Here is a 16,410-nt window from a genome sequence, read left to right on the forward strand (position 1 = left end):
AGGTTATCTCTCGCACTGGTTTTAGGTCCCACGTGCTCCAAAGCCTGAAAGGGAGAGGAAGATTGGGGTTATAAGACGAATGGCACTAAATAGATAAAAGAATGAAAAATAAACTCACCTGACGACGCCATTTTCTAGTCCGCCAGCGATGACGTTGACAGAGACGCCTTCTGGTTGATTAGAGAAAGCTACGGAGCAAATGATCTCTCTGCAGTGCACGTGGCCGATGAGGTCACCGTTGACAGTCCACAGACGCAGGTCGCTACCGCCGCCCACTGTACACACAAACAACATGGGGTAAATATTGTTTTTAGCCAACAACACAACCGATGCAACAGGAAGGATGTAGTCAACACTAGAGAATACAATAGAAAGCATAGGTAGATAGTCAGCAGACACGATAGAAATGACTGCCAAATACTACACTATATATTATATGTTGTATATTATATACTGTGTATATATAATATGTAAATATTACATATGTGTAATATTGCTACTATGGTACATTTTTAGTCTACTTTATCCTTTCCATCCTTACCCTTTCCATCCGTTGTAACTGTGCTACTGTGTGGAACAATAAAGTTTGTCTAAGTTTAAGTCCATACAAAGTTAATTAATATAAATAAAACAAACACTGTGGAGAATGAGGGTAAGACAAAAACAATCAGAGTACAGTGGTATAGAACCTCAACTTAGTGTTTTGAGATAAGTGTTATCTCTCGGTTAATTGTTACAAGCAGAAATTTGAGTTCCAAGCATCCGTGCCATTAGTTGGTGTAGCGAATGTCACATTGAACCACGTATGATCCAACCAAAACATCTGGGCTGAATCGCTGGCATTAGAGCGACATAACTTTGTTTTCCAACCATGGGAGGCAAGAAAGCGAGTGCAAAGAAGTGGATAATTATCCTTGAATTAAAGAAATAAAGTATTAAAAACTTGACATACGTAGCATGTCGCCAACTTGGTGGAGCAATTCGAATGAATCACTGCTCGTCTGCAGAATATGTTGAAGATGTTGATGGTGTGTTTGACGGAAAAGCAGCTTGAAAGAGATATTCTGGAAGTCTGCTTTCAAAGGTAAATACTGTATATTATTATTACATTACTTCATAAAACTACTTCAGTTGGCAGTACCGTATTTTTTGGTCTATAAGACACTACTTTTTCCCACACTTTGAACTCTGTGGCTTAAAAAAAGGTGTGGCTAATTTATGGATTTTTCTTTGTTAACGACCATAATGTTTTGTATATGTACAGTGCAAAAATAGTTTTCATACAGCACGACAGAGATACATTGAAAAGGTGTATTATTGTTGGTTCTACGGCACTGTCTTTTGGACGAGTTTTCTCCCTACAGGTGCTGCGGGTTGTCATTGTACTTCCTGTCCTGTGCCTCGAACAGGAAATATATCCCGTTTTGTCTACTATTCGTTGATCATGTTTCTGCTCAAAAGGATTCTTCATTTGTCACTCCAAGCACCTTTGTAAGTTTTACACTATAACTAAAACAATTCATACTTACTAAACAATTCTATGTGTGATGTCTGTCTTTGAATGTGCTATCGTAATGTAATCAAGCTAGCATTGTAAGCATTAGCGAATATGCTAAATGTTTACAAGTGTCTGTGTTAGTAATGTTAACTTACAATGGCATTCTTTTTTTATTGTTTGAGTTTTGTAAATTCACCAAAACGTCACCATGGAGTTATTGCGTCAGTTTAGCTGATTGGAGAGCTAGCTTCCACGGGTCGTGGGTCCATGACAATGACTTACGTTTTTTTTATCAACCATTTTACTGCCAAGTGACAGACACTGTTTGGAAACAATTAAGGTATGTATATAAACATTTATAAAATCGTTCGTGCCAGTATATATTAGCGGCTTATAGTTCAGTGCAGCTAACATATGTAAAAATACAGTATTTATTTATTGTACAATTTGGTGGGTGTGGCTTAAATAGTGGTGCACTCTATAGCCCAGAAAGTATGGTAGTATATTCTATTGCCTTGTTGTTATATAGTATTTTTTTAATCTAAAAGTGTGTTTTTCTTTACAAAAGGCATGTTCTATGTCAAAATTGTATTGTTTTTGGGGACCAAGCAGTAGTATGAATGAAGTATTAATGTAGTAATATTATGAGTAATGTAGTTGTATTACAAGAATAACATTTTTCAAAAGAAAAAGTTGTATTTCACTGGAGCGAAGTCATAATATTACAACTCAGAACTTGATTGTAGTATTGTTTTTATTAACAAATTACTATGTAAGAAAATTATTACTATTTGAAAAAAACACAATTTGAATTGTATGTGCATAAAGATAGTCTTGCCTGCAATAAGGATCTTGTCAAGTATTACGAAAACAAATATTAATTTCAATACAGAATCATATGAGGGACTGTCAGAATCACAACAAAACAGTGAAACACTCACAGAAGCATCATTTACCCATCACTAGTAAAGTGACACAGCAGTAACTAGTCTGAATGTAGTTTTTAAGGTGTGGGAATTTTAACAACCAATGCATCAGCGCTTCTCAATAAATTGGTGTAAGGTGCTAATTGTATCTGATTTCAGGAGCTCAATTAAAACAAATAACACAATTAAAGTCTCAACCTTTTTACTATACCCCAAATTTTGATAATTTTGAACATTCTGTGAGGTACTGAATTCGGGGTTGCATTAGCTGTAATCATCAAAATTAATATAAAATAAATTCTGAGAATCTGTATAAATCTCACCTTTTGAATTTTGCTACTGAAATTATTTAACCTTTATTTATTGAAATGTGCCTGTATCACTGCTATTTTTCTGTCATTTCACCCTGAAAAATATCTCCAGGATCAAGCACTAGAATCTTCACCTGAGTCGCACACTGTCGCGATGTCACCGGCGGTCTCGCTGGCAGAAACCGCCGTCACAGGGCTCTTGTGGCCGGTGAGGCTTTGCACGTAACAAAGCCTAAAAACAGAGGACACCATACAAAAAAGTTGTTTATTCTTCATATGCATCCAATCAAGGAGGCGCATACAGGCCTTGAACAGACCTGTTGAGGTCCCAGAGGATGCAGGTGCCGTCTGTGCTGACGCTGATGAGAATGCTATAAGGTTTGCACACAAACAAGCTGGTAACCTCCCCCGTGTGTCCGTACAGGTGAACCTGAGCCTCCACCTCCATCTCTGTCGGCTGAACACATACAGAAACACATATTGAGAATACTGTGAATTCCAAACTATAAGCCGCTACTTTTTTCCAACGATTCGAACCCTGCAGGTTACAAACCAGTGCAGCTAATTTATGGATTTCTCTTCGCTAACAGCCATAACGTTTTGTGTTTAACAAATATTTTTCATTAAACACAAGCAGAGATACTAAATTGTTGTGTTACTGTTTGTGCTATGTCGCCATCTTTTGGACGAGTTCGCTCACTGCAGGGTGAACATCTACAGCATTTTAATGCTTTTAACTCGTCTTCTAGTCATCCATAGCATTCCTACACTTATGTACAGTGGGGCAAAAAAGTATTTAGTCAGCCACCGATTGTGCAAGTTCTCCCACTTAAAATGATGACAGAGGTCTGTAATTTTCATCATAGGTACACTTCAACTGTGAGAGACAGAATGTGAAAGAAAAAAATCAGGAATTCACATTGTAGGAATTTTAAAGTATTTATTTGTAAATTATGGTGGAAAATAAGTATTTGGTCAACCATTCACAGCTCTCACTGATGGAAGGAGGTTTTGGCTCAAAATCTCACGATACATGGCCCCATTCATTCTTTCCTCAACACGTATCAATCGTCCTGTCCCCTTAGCAGAAAAACTGCCCCCAAGCATGATGTTTCCACCCCCATGCTTCACAGTAGGTGTGGTGTTCTTGGGATGCAACTCAGTATTCTTCTTCCTCCAAACACGAGTTGAGTTTATACCAAAAAGTTCTATTTTGGTTTCATCTGACCACAGGACATTCTCCCAATCCTCTGCTGTATCATCCATGTATCCATTTTGGTATAAACTCAACTCGTTGTGTTTGGAGGAAGAAAAATACTGAGTTGCATCCCAAGAACACCATACCTACTGTGAAGCATGGGGGTGGAAACATCATGCTTTGGGGCTGTTTTTCTGCTTAGGCGACAGGACGATTGATCCGTGTTGAGAAAAGAATGAATGGGGCCATGTATCGTGAGATTTTGAGCCAAAACTTCCTTCCATCAGTGACAGCTTTGAATGGTTGACCAAATACTTATTTTCCACCATGATTTACAAATAAATTCTTTAAAATTCCTACAATGTGAATTCCTGGATTTTTTTTTCACATTCTGTCTCTCACAGTTGAAATGTACCCATGATGAAAAATACAGACCTCTGACATCATTTTAAGTGGGAGAACTTGCACAATCGGTGGCTGACTAAATACTTTTTTGCCCCACTGTATTGTTCATTCATCACTCCAAGCAATGCTTGTAGGTTTTACAATATAACTAAAACTCGTTATACTTATTAACCGTCCCATGTTTGATGTCATTTTTATGCACTTTTGTGCATGCTATCGTAATGTAATAAAAATAGCATCGTTAGCATTAGCTAATACACTAACACGCTTACAAGTGTCTGTGTTAGTATCATTACCGTATTTTTCGGACTACAAGTCGCGTTTTTTTTGTAGTTTGGCCGGGGGTGAGACTTGGCCAAACTATAAAAAAAAAAAATATGGAGAAGACTGCGACTTATAGTCCAAAATGAAATGGCATTCTCTTTATATTGTTTAAATTTTTACAAACTCCTCAGTAAATCAATAAAAATGTCACCGTGGAGTTATTCAGTCTGTTTAGCTGATTGGAGAGCTGACTTTCGCAGATAGCGGGTCCATGAAAATGACTTCTGTTTTGTTTGATCAGCTGCTGTTTTACTGCCGTGTTACAGACGCCATTTGGAAACAGTTAAGGTATGTAAAAAAATGTACAAAATCTTTCTGTGTAAATAACTAATTTTACAATATATATGTCTGCAATATTTCAAATATTAAAATATATAATAATCCATCTATCTATCCATTTTCTACCGCTTGTCCCTTTTGGGTCGCTGGGGGTGCTGGAGCCTATCTCAGCTGCATTCAATAATATTATAAATATTTGTGCGCTTCTAAAATATAGTGGGTGCAGTTTGTACTATAAAATGATGCGCTCTGTAGTCCGGAAAATACAGTAATTGATCTCGGGTTGTGTGATGTATTTTAGTTGGTGTTGATTGTCGGAGAGAGGGATGCAAGAATCCCTGTTTGAACCCCGCAATCCCACTTGTGGGCTCACTGGAAATGTGTTTCAAGGGCAACTGTGATGTGACTAATGAGGCTGAGCATGAGCACTGCATGCCTCTTAAAAAAAGAAGAGCGGAAGGGGGGGATGTGTGTGTGTGATGTGGAGGCGTAGGGCTAGAGGGGGACGTCGCCATGGAAACCCACCGTGGTGCTAGTGAAGCGGTTGCTGTAGGCGGTGATGACTCCACACTTGCTTCCCGTAAATAGCTGGCAGCCATCGGGCACCCATGCACAGCTGGTCACCTGGAGGACACGCGCAGACACACACCATCAAGATGGAGAGAAGCTGGCAGCTGATTGGTGCCGTTGTTAGCGTGCAGTCACCTGGTGCAGCGGGGAGCACTGGATGAAGTTGATGGGTGGTTCGCTCTGTTTACTCTTCAGCCTCAGTATGTTATCTGCGTAGCCCCAACTCAAGATGGCCGACCACTGGATGTCTGTGCTGTGCATGCTCCGAACACCTACGTAGTACACAAAGTATATATCACCTCGTGTTAAAAGCACCTGTTTTCGATGTTTCCTCCTACCCTGCTCCTTGCTGTAAATCATCATGAGGCAGAACTTGCGTGACAGTCCGCAAATGGCCCGTGTCGGCAGAGCCAGTAATGATCCAAACCTCTCGCCATGAGGCTGGCTGAAGCACACCACCGGATCGGGCGCACTAGGGGAGCCCACATACTCGCCCCACTTCAGACCTTTGATCCACGGCAGGGGGCTCTGTGGGCAAAAAAGTGGCAGGTAAGCCAAAAGCTAGGCAACATTGATAATCAACATCAAACATTATTTTGGACTAACAAAACATACCGTATTTCCTTGAATTGCCGCCGGAGCGCTAATCAATTTAAAACCTCTCACTCCTGCGCTTACCAAAGGCATGCGGTAAAAGTAAGCATGCGCTAATTATTTTAAAACCTCTTTTCACTCTGGCACTTACCAAAGGTATGCAGTAAAAAATTGAGTTTGATGTAAGCTTGGACCTTAAATCCTACTGAATAGCTCTCAATCTTCTTCCCTTTATGCGATTTCAAATTACCGCTATTGAAATCAGCCTCCTCCATTTTGAAAATGATGACAGGGGAAGTGTCACTTGTGACGTCACGAGTTTGATCAGGCGGTAATACTAAGCATGCGCTAATTATTTTGGGGAGCGAGTTTGACCCGGCAGTAATTCAAGGCAGGCGCATACTATATGCCCTGCGGTAATCAAGGAAATACGGTATTTATTGTCAGGCATTTTCTATGATTGCTCATTTTAAGTTTAATGTACAAAAACAAGCACCTGGGGATAGGTTGATTGGCAACACTGAATAGGCCCTAGTGTCTGAATGTGAGTGTGAATGTTGTCTATCTGTGTTGGCCCTGCGATTAGGTGGCGACTTGTCCAGGGTGACCACCGCCTTCCGCCCGAATGCAGCTAAGATTGGCTCCAGCAACCCCCGCGACCCCAAAAAGAGACAAGCGGTAGAAAAATGGATGGATGGATGGATGTACAAAATCTAACATAATTTTCAACTCTTAAATCACAGCATTTCTGTTATACAGAGCAGTGTTTCTTAAACATAGGGCTGGGGCCCATTGTGCTGGGGCTGCCCAAAAAATATCTATTTCTCAGCTGTGGTCCGTATGGGATGCAGCATTACTCACTTGAAATACACTGGATGTACTGTAATAATAAATGATAAATGGGTTGTACTTGTATAGCGCTTTTCTACCTTCAAGGTACTCAAAGCGCTTTGACACTACTTCCACATTTACCCATTCACACACACATTCACACACTGATGGAGGGAGCTGCCATGCAAGGCGCCAACCACCACCCATCAGGAGCAAGGGTGAAGTGTCTTGCTCAGGACACAACGGACGTGACGAGGTTGGTTCTAGGTGGGATTTGAACCAGTGACCCTCGGGTTGCGCACGGCCACTCTCCCACTGCGCCACGCCGTATTACAAAAAACAGAAGAATTCATAAAGAAGTTTCTTAAGTGCAAAAATTATTACTAAAGTGATAAAGAATATTTGTTTTTATCCTCAAAACTCTAGATTCAATACCCCATAATCATTAACTTTAGAATTGAATGCCAGCAACACGTGACGAAAAAGTTAGGAAAGGTGGCAATAAATACTGATAAAGTTGAGGAATGCTCATCAAACACTTTTTTGGAACATCCCACAGGTGTGCCGGCTAATTGGGAACAGGTGGGTGCCATGATTGGGTATAAAAACAGCTTCCCAAAAAATGCTCAGTCTTTTACAAGAAAGTATGGGGCGAGGTACACCCATTTGTCCACAACTGCTTGAGCAAATAGTCAAACAGTTTAAGAACAACGTTTCTCAAAGTGCAATTGCGAGAAATTTAGGGATTTCAACATCTACGGTCCATAATATCATCAAAAGGTTAAGAGAATCTGGAGAAATCACTCCACGTGGCCAGAAACCAACATTGAATAACCGTGACCTTCGATCCCTCACACGGCACTGTATCAAAAAAAGACATCAATATCTAAAGGATATCACCACATGGGCTCAGGAACACTTCAGAAAACCACTGTCACTAAATACAGTTTGTCGCTACATCTGTGAGTGCAAGTTAAAGCTCTACTATGCAAAGCGAAAGCCATTTATCAACAACATACAGAAACGCCGCCGGCTTCTCTCCGGCCCGAGATCATCTAAGATGGACTGATGCAAAGTGGAAAAGTGTTCTGTGGTCTGACGAGTCCACATTTCCAATTGCTTTTGGAAATATTCGACATCGTGTCATCCGGACCAAAGGGGAAGCGAACCATCAAGACTGTTATCGACGCAAAGTTCAAAAGCCAGCATCTGTGATGGTATGGGGGTGCATTAGTGCCCAAGGCATGGAAAACTTACACATCTGTGAAAGCACCATTAACGCTGAAAGGTACATACCGGTTTTGGAACTACATATGCTGACATCTAATCGCCATCTTTTTCATGGACGCCCCTGCTTATTTCAGCAAGACAATGCCAAGCCACATTCAGCACATGTTACAACAGCGTGGCTTCGTAAAAAAAGAGTGCGGGTACTTTCCTGGCACGCCTGCAGTCCAGACCTGTCTCTCATCGAAAATGTGTGGCGCATTATAAAGCGTAAAACACGACAGCGGTGACCCTGGACTGTTGAATGACTGAAGCTCTTCATAAAACAAGAATGGGAAAGAATTCTACTTTCAAAGCTTCCAAAATTAGTTTTCTCAGTTCTCAAACGTTTATTGAGTGTTGTTAAAAGACAAGGTGATGTAACACAGTGGTGAACATGCCCTTTTCCAACTACTTCGGCACATATGGCAGCCAAGAAATTCTAAGTTAATTATTGTTTGCAAAAAAAAAAAAAGTTTATGAGTTTCAACATCAAATATCTTGTCTTTGTATTGCATTCAATTGAATATGGGTTGAAAAGGATTTGCAAATAATTGTATTCCGTTTATATTAACATCTAACACAATTTCCCAACTCATATGGAAACAGGGTTTGTATTTAAAATGACGGAAAAAAATATTCAACCTTAAAAAAAGCCCAGTGCCCTCGTTGTGCTTGGGACCTTGGTACAACATCCCCACTTACCCCTTCACTCGACGCCCCTGGTGCTCCTTAAAGTTACGTTGTTGTACCTGGTATATGGCATTTTATATGTAGCACGCGGTCAGACACAGGCAAGGAAAAACACAGGCCATTAGCATTAAAGCTATAGACACACAAAATGGCATGTTTCCAGTAGCGCTAACTAAAAACACTTGACTAAATTGCAGCCTCAAGGCTAGTTTTTGAACACACTATTATGGGACGTTCTCGGAGCATTCAACCGATGGCAACTGGAGTGTTTGGTTGGCCTTAGGAGACGTTTCACCTCTCATTCCAGCAGGCTTCATCACTTTATGCTCAAAGACTTTGATTGGTCAGATCTCGTCCAATCCAAATCCTAGGTATGACCAATCTAAGTATACGAGCATGAGTTGTGAGAATGATCTGGATGGATGACAGTCAACATCCATTGACATATTGTGGGACCTGTAATACCATTTACCTTTGTTGAAAAAATAGCGTAATATGGAACCTTTGAACTTCAAATACAGAACTGAACTGTTGCCAACTAGCGCTGAGCTTACAGGGCAGATGATCTCCTTAGCCTGCTCTCTGGTTTCTCTGAAGGCAAGCTGAACCAGGAGACCCATGGCAGCCGGAAGCTCGCCCTCCATCATAAGTTTGGGACCAGCCCTGCTGACGTGGGAGGTGTTGAAAAGCTGCCTAGGAGTCTGCCCGTACGTCTTGATCATGGTCTCTAACGCTCTTCGCTGTACTGGATCTTCTACTGACGAAACGTCCATGCCAAAATAAGTCTATGGAAGTTGACAGAGGTACTTTATTAGGCAATAGTTTTGATTAAACATGATTAAAACCAAGGGTTCTTACAGCTGGGTGGAAGACGTTGATAGCATGGACCGCAGCTTTGCCTTTCTGCTTTAGTCCAAATACCAGGTCGATCCATTGACACAGCGTCTGAGACACCTGATCCGACTCCAGTGCCTGGCGGTGTATCAGGATGAACAGACGCGGGTCGTTGCGGGCCCAGGGAGGCAAATTAACATGGTTCACCCTCTCGCTGTTCTGACGGACGCCAAAATCAAAACCTGGTGTGCGAAAATATCAATAATCAGCTCAGAAGAATTGGCTGAGGACAGGAAAAAAAACCTAATGATCAGCTGTTTAGTGAATGTAGACATAATGACCCTCTCTGTTGACCAGGAATTCAGGTAGGTAGAAGAACTCAGGGATGAGCTCTTTCACATCCGTCATGGACTCGTAGGAGGAGAGACGCCACGTGGTGTTCATGGAGTGAAACGTTCGGTCCGGGATATCAAAGCTCTGATCTGATTAGGACCAAAGACAATCTAATTAGAAATTCAATTCAGTGATTGGAACAATGCCCCTTTCATGACCTAAGAGGCCACATTGGGCTGAATACATCTACGGTCACATAAAAAAATAACAACTAAAAAACAACATCTGAAAGGACCAGAGGAGAGATTGGATGGATGAAAAAAGGAGAAGAAGAGAAGAAGGACAAATATAAAAAAAACTAAGTAACCTTTCATGACTCTAGGAAAACACGGTTGGATGCAAGCACTAAAAGCTCTTTTAATATATGTAGACCAGGGCTATTCACTAAATTTTTTTGGGGGCCACATTTCCAGAAAGCTAAAGACTGGCAGGCCTGGCTTCTCCCTTCACTATTATCCTTATTTCGTATATTCCGGAGAACCAGCAACCTCTGCAGTGGACATTTGATTTTTGTGGATTTATTTTGACAACGTTACTAAATTCTGAAAATTAAAGAGCCCTGTCACTGCGACTATTGAAAGAAATGTGCGTCTTTTTAGGCAACCAAAGAATAAAAGGAATTAAAAACAAATAAAATGTTTGCAAACAAAAATATTCACATCCAAAAATAATAGATTTGCAGTCCTACAAAATTTGTGAACAAAACACTAGATTTTGGAATAAAAAAAATATTATATCAAACAAAAAACGTTTTGGCTGCAAATCATTATTTTTGGTTGTTTTTTTAGCTACATATAGTTGCAAGTATTTTTTTTGGGCTAGACTCAACTTTAATTTTGTGGGTGAGGCCTCTTCTCAACAATATGTTGGAAGCCTTTCACTTGGTCAGTATTGGACACCACTAGTATTTTGTATTTCTCCCACAAATGACCAATAAAAAGGCTTCTAACATTTTGTTTTGGGCAGGCCTCACCCACAACTTTAAAGTTGCACAATAACCAAAAGATGGATTTGCAACCAAAAAAAAGATTTGCAACCAAAACCTTTTTACTCTGCTGTTTTCAACGACTTACTAAAAAAAGTTTGTCAAATATACTCTATATAAAAGTGCTCCAGTGTTTTTAGGAATCTAATGCAAAAATGTATCTTAAATGTTTTAACTGAACTCGCAGGCCGGTCTGGTGTCATTTACAGGCCAGATTTGGCCACCAGTTGAGAAAAACTGATGTAGACTGTCCCCTATGATTATCTGTTGCTGAAGAACTATGGATACTTACTTAACATTTACAGGGCGGGTTAAACTACAGTCAAAAAACTGTTAAAAAAAGGCTACAAAGAGCATCTCACCCTGGTAGGCCAGAAACATCTTGGTAAAGGGTGGCATTCGCACCAAGAAGTGGAGAACAGTGCCGCTGTTGGAGTAGTGCGACCCGTAGTGGTAAGGCTGGACAGGAGGCATGGGGTCGTCCTCTCGAATGCCCTTCCTGTACTCCTCTTCCAGATACTACACCATGATTAATACACACAGTCAAAGCTTCTGACACTCACCAAAAAAATGTGTTCAATGAAGACAGGACTGCTCTTACTCTGTAATTGTCCACATAGCGATCTTCTTTTTCTTTCGATTGGACGGCGATTGGCTTGCTCAAATTCCTGTACAACAACAAAATATGAATATGTTCTCATGCAAAGCTTTTAAAGTCATAGTCATTGACATAACTATTTATTCTTTGACAAAATACTAAGTTAAGATCAATTTTAGTTGGAAATTACAAGAAAATGGCTGACTGTCAAACAATTACTGACAACATTTTAAATTGTCAGTCGCCACATCGTAGTTTTGAAGTTTCCGGCTTCACTCTATAGCTGATTGTTGTTTTTTTAAATAAAGCATATTTTACGTCTTTTTGGCCTAAAATACACATACAATGGCTTAAAGTAATAAGGATATCAATACTAAAAAGTATTGGCCACTGGATGAGACCAAACCAATCAGAGCCAACGGTTCAATATTGTCGCCACTGATTGGCTCAGCCTCAGGCAGAATCCAGCCCCATCTTTTCAAGTGTAAATGTAACCATGTGGGTGTTATTTAACGTAGACAAATCTCTCATAACGTTGAAACACTTATTTGGAATATTTTTTCTTATGTCCTCGCTATGAAAATATTTCAGTTATAATGCGATGAGGTTGCGACTTGTCCAGGGTGTACCCCGCCTTCCGCCCGATTGTAGCTGAGATAGGCGCCAGCGCCCCTCGCGACCCCAAAAGGGAATAAGCGGTAGAAAATGGATGGATGGATGGAGTTATAATAATCATTCTGAGTAAAATTGATAAATGAGGGTTCAATGCATTCATAATCTACAAGGTTATAACATAGTTAACTTGTTTTTCTTCCCCTCCATTTATCTGTTTTCTTTCGTAATTTAAGTTATTATTAGATATATGTATTGTTTCATTTGAAACAATTGTATTGTTGATAGGTAATTATTATTATTAGTCATTAATAATATTGCTATTTTTTATTAGTATTTTTATTGCTCCATTTGTAGCTCATTGTCATTTCTGTAATATTATTATTTACTTCACTGACTCCTTCTTTGCTATCACTTTTCGTATCATATTTGAACATATCGTATTTGCTGATCCTGTTCTGTTGTTTCTCTGTCTTATCCCCACAATTTCCCCCTCTGTCTTCCTTTTTTATTCTTTCCGGCAGTGCCAAACATTGTAATAAATCCATTTAATAAAGTCAAAAACAAATAGGGCAACAAGAGAAGTATCCCACACTTCTCTTTTGTAAAGTAAATCTGTACAGCAAATATGGGAATCTACATCAACAATGTGATTTGCTCGATTGGCTGGACAGGACAAAAAAATTAATTACTGCAGTGAGTAATAATCGGTGATGACGAAAAAAAACCCGCAAATGTCACATGTTTTTGAAATTAATGCTCCGCATATGCTTACAATTATTAAAATAGGTAAATATTAAATGTTATTATAAATGTGCCCGTTACTACATCACATCTATATACTTACATCATTTATATAAAACCCCAATGGAGGTTTTTGGAGGTTTTTTAAAGGCTTTATAGACAGAATAGAGCGCCTTCTAAAGGCTTCATTGTAAGCGGACTTTTGATCAAATATATTTAATATTCATAATGCAAAAAAAATAATACAAAATTCATCCGTCGTCATGTCTTTCATAATGATTGTGAACGGTAGGCAAAATTAAAAAAAAGTGCAGTATTTAAATTACAGTAAATTCAACTTGCAAGTTGAAAAATACAATATAAATAAAATGCATTGTTTTAAACTATTTTATTATATTTTAGTACCTGGACACCGCTTAAGCACGGTCACTGTTTCTAAAGTACTGATTTGGCAGTGATATTGGTAAAATGTTAACAATACCCTAGAGGAGATGTGACGTTCACGAACAAGTCAAGTTTTTTGAACATCTCTTAATTGGATGATTTAAAGCAGTTGCAAATCATCTCACTCAATTTGAATATTGTGCAACACTTTTAGGATTTCAGGAGTTCAATGAAGGAAAAAAAGACAATTTAAAAGGCGTAGGAAGTTTTTTCCATTATTGATTAGGGCGTGAACCAGTAGTTTACAATAGTGTTCCCTTGCCGCCTTGCGGTTCACTTACTAAGGTGTCAGTGGATCGCTGATTTTAAAACTGTAACTCTGTATTTTTATAAACGTCTATTATAACATTTATTTGATGTTACTAGCCCACCAGAGCATGCAGCAGTGATCACACGGCACACTAGCGTGTGAAAACATACTAATCACAGATCCCTGTCCTGGCAGCTGATTGGCTCAGCGTAATAAAGCCTTCTCTTTGCTTGAGCTCCAGGTGCAGGAGCTCAGCTGCTTGTGCGCTACACGTTTTATGTGGTTACCATTTGTATCCATTTGAAGCCATATGTTGTCTAAACTTTGTGTTTATTCTAAAGCTTTTGGCACAAATCCCAAGACCCAAAGGAAGCAACTTAGCATCGCATAAATTGTGAACCTCCACATTGCTATGCTAAAATAGGGTAGCTTAGCTATGAACTACTATCTACTAGCGACCATTACAGTTCAATGAATCTTGGTTCTTACATAAGTAAAGCGGAAAAGAATATATGGACGATGGTAACAGTGTCTTTTAAAAAGACGGTGTCAACAACCCTTCATAACTTTGTTTCCCACTCGGAAGAAAACAAGTGACGGCACCACTGTTACCTTCTTCATCCTGCATCAAGCTATTAATTGTCTGTGAGTACCATTGTTATATGTTACATTCACATAGAGATCTCTATTACAATCCCCAAAGAGGGCACTTTAAGTTGATGATTACTTCTATGTGTAGAAATCTTTATTTATAATTGAATCCCTTGTTTATATTTCAACAAGATTATAGTTATTTTTATTTTATTTTTCCAAATAGTTCAAGAAAAACCACTACAAATGAGCAATGTGTTGCACTGTTATACAATTTAATAAATCAGAAACAGATAACACTTTTTTATCTCTTTTTTTCAAACAAAAATCCTTTGCTCTGATTAGGGGGTACTTGAATTAAAAATGTTTTCACAGGGGGTACATCACTGAAAAAACTAAGTGTTTGAGTGTGTGTTACAGGTTAATAACAGCGAGGGAAGGATTTATACAATATTTATATCAATAATAAATAAATAGCATACCTAATTATCTCAATTGAATTCACTAGGGGTGTGATGATTCGTTTTAACAAAGATTTTATTTGATTTAGAATTTGTGGTTGCCGATAGGATTCAGAGACAATATTTTTTTATTCGAACAACACGATCCGAAACTATTTAGTGAGTTGAAATCAAATCAGTAACTTTTTTGCAAAAAAATAATCAACTGGTGTGACTGCGACTAAAATACTGGATACTAGACACTGCAGGTGAAGTTTACTATATTCCTGTTATTTCTTGTAAGTACATTTGGTGTAAATTAATTATGGAAACAAACAAGCAATTAAACATCAATTATTGGCCAATGCATCCACATCTTATTTAATAAACAGCTATAATAGTAGAGAAAAGTCACAACAATTGCAAACGCCACAACACAACAACATAAAGCCCTAACACAACAACTATCAGCCAAACCACGACAATACAAAGACGAAACGGAAGTTACAGCAGACAAGTTTCGGCGACTTAACAGCTAGTTACCGTTAAAAAAAGTGTAATGAACAGAGTTGGGAAAGTGAGTAAAGTGTGACCACTTTTTTAGTCATAAATAACTTTTTTTACGACTAATGTACTATGTTTAGAGAGTTAGTCCGTCGCCATAACTTGTTCCACTGTAACTTCCGTCTTGACTGTTGCGTCCTTTGTGGCTTTAAGGTATTCTGCGGCTTTGTATTGTTGTGTTGTTGCATTTGTGTTTGTTGTGGCTTTTGCAATTGTCCTGGAGCTGAACATTGTCGTGTTTTAATTTACGGTACTGTCTTGCATTTGCATTTGTTGTGACCTTTCTCAGTCACCGTAGTTACCCGCCATTCTTTTTTGACTGATGGCAATGAAGGCAAAGACGGGCAGACAGACTTGTTGTTGACGTTTTACATCCTAATAATTAAAAGTGTTAAACTTCAAATAAAGTCTGCCATTCTTAAATCCAATGTTTTCTTTTCCCATGTGAAAGGCACTGTTTGGAAACAATTATAGTATGTGAATAAACATTTACAAAATCTTTCGTACCTGTATAAATCTGCAGTTTATGGTTCGATATTTGTATAAACATTTATTCCTTCTAAAATTTGCTGTGTGCAGCTTAAATACCGATGCTCTATAGCTTGGAAATTACTGTATATATTTATGATGGAAGTCAGAATTCTGTATGATAAACAGTAGTTTAAACTTCAGGTAATTTGGAACCCGAGTGAAATCAAGACAGCACTGACCTGTAGATGGTGGAGTCCTGCAGATCCAGCGTCTCACTTGTATAATCCCGCAGTATAAAGGGGAATACTGGGTATTGCATGAGGTCGTTAAAGGAGCGGCCGGCGTGCTTGTTGAGATGTGTGAGATACTCAAAGTTGGAGATCTGTCCTGATCCCCACAGCTGTGTGAGCGGCGTGATGTTGCCGTGCTCCAGCAGGTTGGGTAAATCCGAGGTCAAGATGTTATGGTAGACATCATCGCGAAACTTGAGAGAGTGAAGTATAATACAGTTATTATCAGTGACAAAACAGTCACTCAGAAATTGCTTGCTGATGGAAAAAAAAATCAGGACAGACAAATGTGCATGTTG

The 16,410-nt window shown here is 39.1% G+C and overlaps 1 protein-coding gene across 9 annotated transcripts in view; it reads right to left on the bottom strand.

Moving 5' to 3' along the window:
- Positions 1–16,410, bottom strand: part of lyst (lysosomal trafficking regulator) — a 110,528-nt gene that overhangs the window by 1,327 nt on the left and 92,791 nt on the right. For all 9 annotated transcript variants that reach the window (XM_061910644.1, XM_061910640.1, XM_061910638.1 and 6 more), the window contains 13 exons: positions 16,061–16,305; positions 11,709–11,775; positions 11,470–11,626; positions 10,071–10,211; positions 9,754–9,971; positions 9,450–9,680; positions 5,850–6,039; positions 5,647–5,783; positions 5,467–5,565; positions 3,053–3,192; positions 2,870–2,967; positions 119–275; positions 1–44 (listed from right to left, as the gene is read on the bottom strand). The exon at positions 1–44 is cut by the window's left edge and continues 28 nt beyond it. In XM_061910644.1, the coding sequence (XP_061766628.1) occupies positions 1–44; positions 119–275; positions 2,870–2,967; positions 3,053–3,192; positions 5,467–5,565; positions 5,647–5,783; positions 5,850–6,039; positions 9,450–9,680; positions 9,754–9,971; positions 10,071–10,211; positions 11,470–11,626; positions 11,709–11,775; positions 16,061–16,305 (1,924 nt within the window). The remainder of the gene's footprint in view (positions 45–118; positions 276–2,869; positions 2,968–3,052; positions 3,193–5,466; positions 5,566–5,646; positions 5,784–5,849; positions 6,040–9,449; positions 9,681–9,753; positions 9,972–10,070; positions 10,212–11,469; positions 11,627–11,708; positions 11,776–16,060; positions 16,306–16,410) is intronic.

The sequence above is a fragment of the Nerophis ophidion genome, linkage group LG09 (assembly GCF_033978795.1).
Source record: "Nerophis ophidion isolate RoL-2023_Sa linkage group LG09, RoL_Noph_v1.0, whole genome shotgun sequence".
NCBI lineage: Eukaryota > Metazoa > Chordata > Actinopteri > Syngnathiformes > Syngnathidae > Nerophis > Nerophis ophidion.